The 2,123-nt window shown below is 43.2% G+C and overlaps 1 protein-coding gene across 11 annotated transcripts in view; it reads left to right on the top strand.

The window, feature by feature from the left end:
• Adam22 (ADAM metallopeptidase domain 22) overlaps positions 1 to 2,123 on the top strand; it is an 86,178-nt gene that overhangs the window by 38,154 nt on the left and 45,901 nt on the right. For all 11 annotated transcript variants that reach the window (XM_029477327.1, XM_029477321.1, XM_021163951.2 and 8 more), the window contains one exon: positions 1,377 to 1,482. In XM_029477327.1, coding sequence (XP_029333187.1) covers positions 1,377 to 1,482 — 106 coding nt within the window. The remainder of the gene's footprint in view (positions 1 to 1,376; positions 1,483 to 2,123) is intronic.

The following is a 2,123-nucleotide window of genomic DNA, read 5'->3' as shown; positions in this document are numbered from 1 at the left end:
TTTTTGGTTTCTAGACAGGGTTTCTCTGTATAGCACTGGCTGTCCTGGAACTCACTTTGTAGACCAGACTGGCCTCAAACTCAGCAATCTGCCTGCCTCTGCCTCCTGAGTGCTGAGATTAAAGGCGTGTGCTACCATGCCCAGTGCACCTGCATTTTTACTGAGAGTTTTTATATTATATCAGGGCATTTCTTTTTTAATGTATATGTAACATGAGTGTGAGTATGTGTGGGTGTTCAAGTGTGTGATTTGTGTGGTTAGGTATTGTATATGAGCATGTGTGCATGCCTGTGCACTCACAGAAGGCAGAGGAGGGCACCATATCGGGTGTCTTCCTCTATCTCCCACTGAACCAGGAGCCAAGCTGACATCTAGCAAGCCCCAGCAATCCTCCTGTCTCTACCCCATGACTCTGGGTCTATAGGCACACGTATGCCCATTCTTGACTTTCTTCATGATTCAAACCCAAGTCCCCATGCTTTCACAGTGCATTCTCTTACTCACTGCACCATATCTTCAGGATATGGTTGTGGCATTTTCTACTTATGGTATCTTATTAGCTCTTAAAATGTCTTGAAACATGAAGCACTTCAGACTTTTGGATTAGCAATATTTAACTTGTATCACCAATCAGCATTTGATTAGTTTACAAAAGTCTTTGTTAATATTTGTTTGTTTGTTTGTTTTCAAATAGGATTTCATGTAGCCTAGGCTAGCATGGAATCTCCTGTGGAACAGAGGATGATCTTGGACCCCTAATCCTCCTGTCTCCATCTCCCAGTTGCTGAACTGATAGGCTTATCCTGACTGGCTGGAAAATCATTTAGTTCTAGCAGGTATCTCTGATACACTGGCTTCAGAAAAGGCAAAAATCAGTAAAAATGCTGGAGTACCTTAAAGTTCCACTTGCCTTTCAAAGACTGCATAAACTCAGTATCATCTCAAAGCACAAGAAAAGTATTTCTTATAGCAGTTAAGAATTAGTAAGCAAGCTAAAAGTTATGCTGCTCTTTCTTGAATTCAATTATACTGCACAGTATTTGAGTAATACTGCCCTTTTTATTAATGTTTGTGATTGAGAACTTATGCATCAGGTGCTGTGGTTAAAATATGTACTCAGGTTAGTATCATCCCCTACATAGAGCCAGATCCTGGGGATATTCTCTCAGCCTGCAGTCTAACTCCCCTCACGGGCCTACATGTGCTTGCTCTTCTAATTCAAATAAGGTTCCACAGAAGATGTACCCACACTGTGTCTTTGTAAGTGGTGGTACAATTTCTGTTTTTGTCATTGCTAACACTAGAGTGGGCGCGGCTCCTTACTGCCATGTCCCATGTTACCTCCATCACTGATATACAGTTCTTTTCTGCTTCAGAGGTGACAGCATCTGACAGGTACTGCTATGAGAAACTGAACATTGAGGGGACGGAGAAGGGTAACTGTGGGAAAGACAAGGACACGTGGACACAGTGCAACAAACGGTGAGTGCTCACGAACCCAGAGGTCATTCGTCATTCAGTTTACAAGCATATGTTCCAAGTGAGATATTCCTGTTTGGGAACTTTAATGAAGCATGCTCTCCAGTCTATGCTCCTCATCCTTGCCCAGAGCCCCAGCATCACAAAAGACCCCAGTTCTTGGCATGGGCCCGGACCTCTTTCTTAGGGTCCTTGTATAAGGATAACCTGAAGGTTCTCCTGGTAGTTACTACTCTCTCTCACCTAGACTGTCCCTCCCAGTACCTCAAGATTGAGGAAGATTGAAGCCACATACCCAATGCTGCTGAGTGAATTAGCTGTAGATGCAATGGATCCCAAGGCAGGCAGTCTCTGGATGGCCTTTCTTCCTTTAATCTCTGCTCTATTTTTTTTCCCTGCATTTTCTTTAGACAGGAACAATTTGGCTTTAAAATTTTTGAGATGGTTGTGTTTCTTAGTCAGGGTTTCTATTCCTGGACAAAACATCATGACCAAGAAGCAGTTGGGGAGGAAAGGGTTTATTCAGCTTACACTTCCACATTGCTGTTCATCACTAAAGTCAGGACTAGAATTCAAGCAGGTCAGGAAGCAGGAGCTGATGCAGAGGCCATGAAGGGATGTTCTTTACTGGCTTGTTTCCCCTG

The sequence above is a fragment of the Mus caroli genome, chromosome 5, assembly GCF_900094665.2.
Source record: "Mus caroli chromosome 5, CAROLI_EIJ_v1.1, whole genome shotgun sequence".
Taxonomy (NCBI): domain Eukaryota; kingdom Metazoa; phylum Chordata; class Mammalia; order Rodentia; family Muridae; genus Mus; species Mus caroli.
This window is presented reverse-complemented; position numbering and strand designations above follow the sequence as displayed.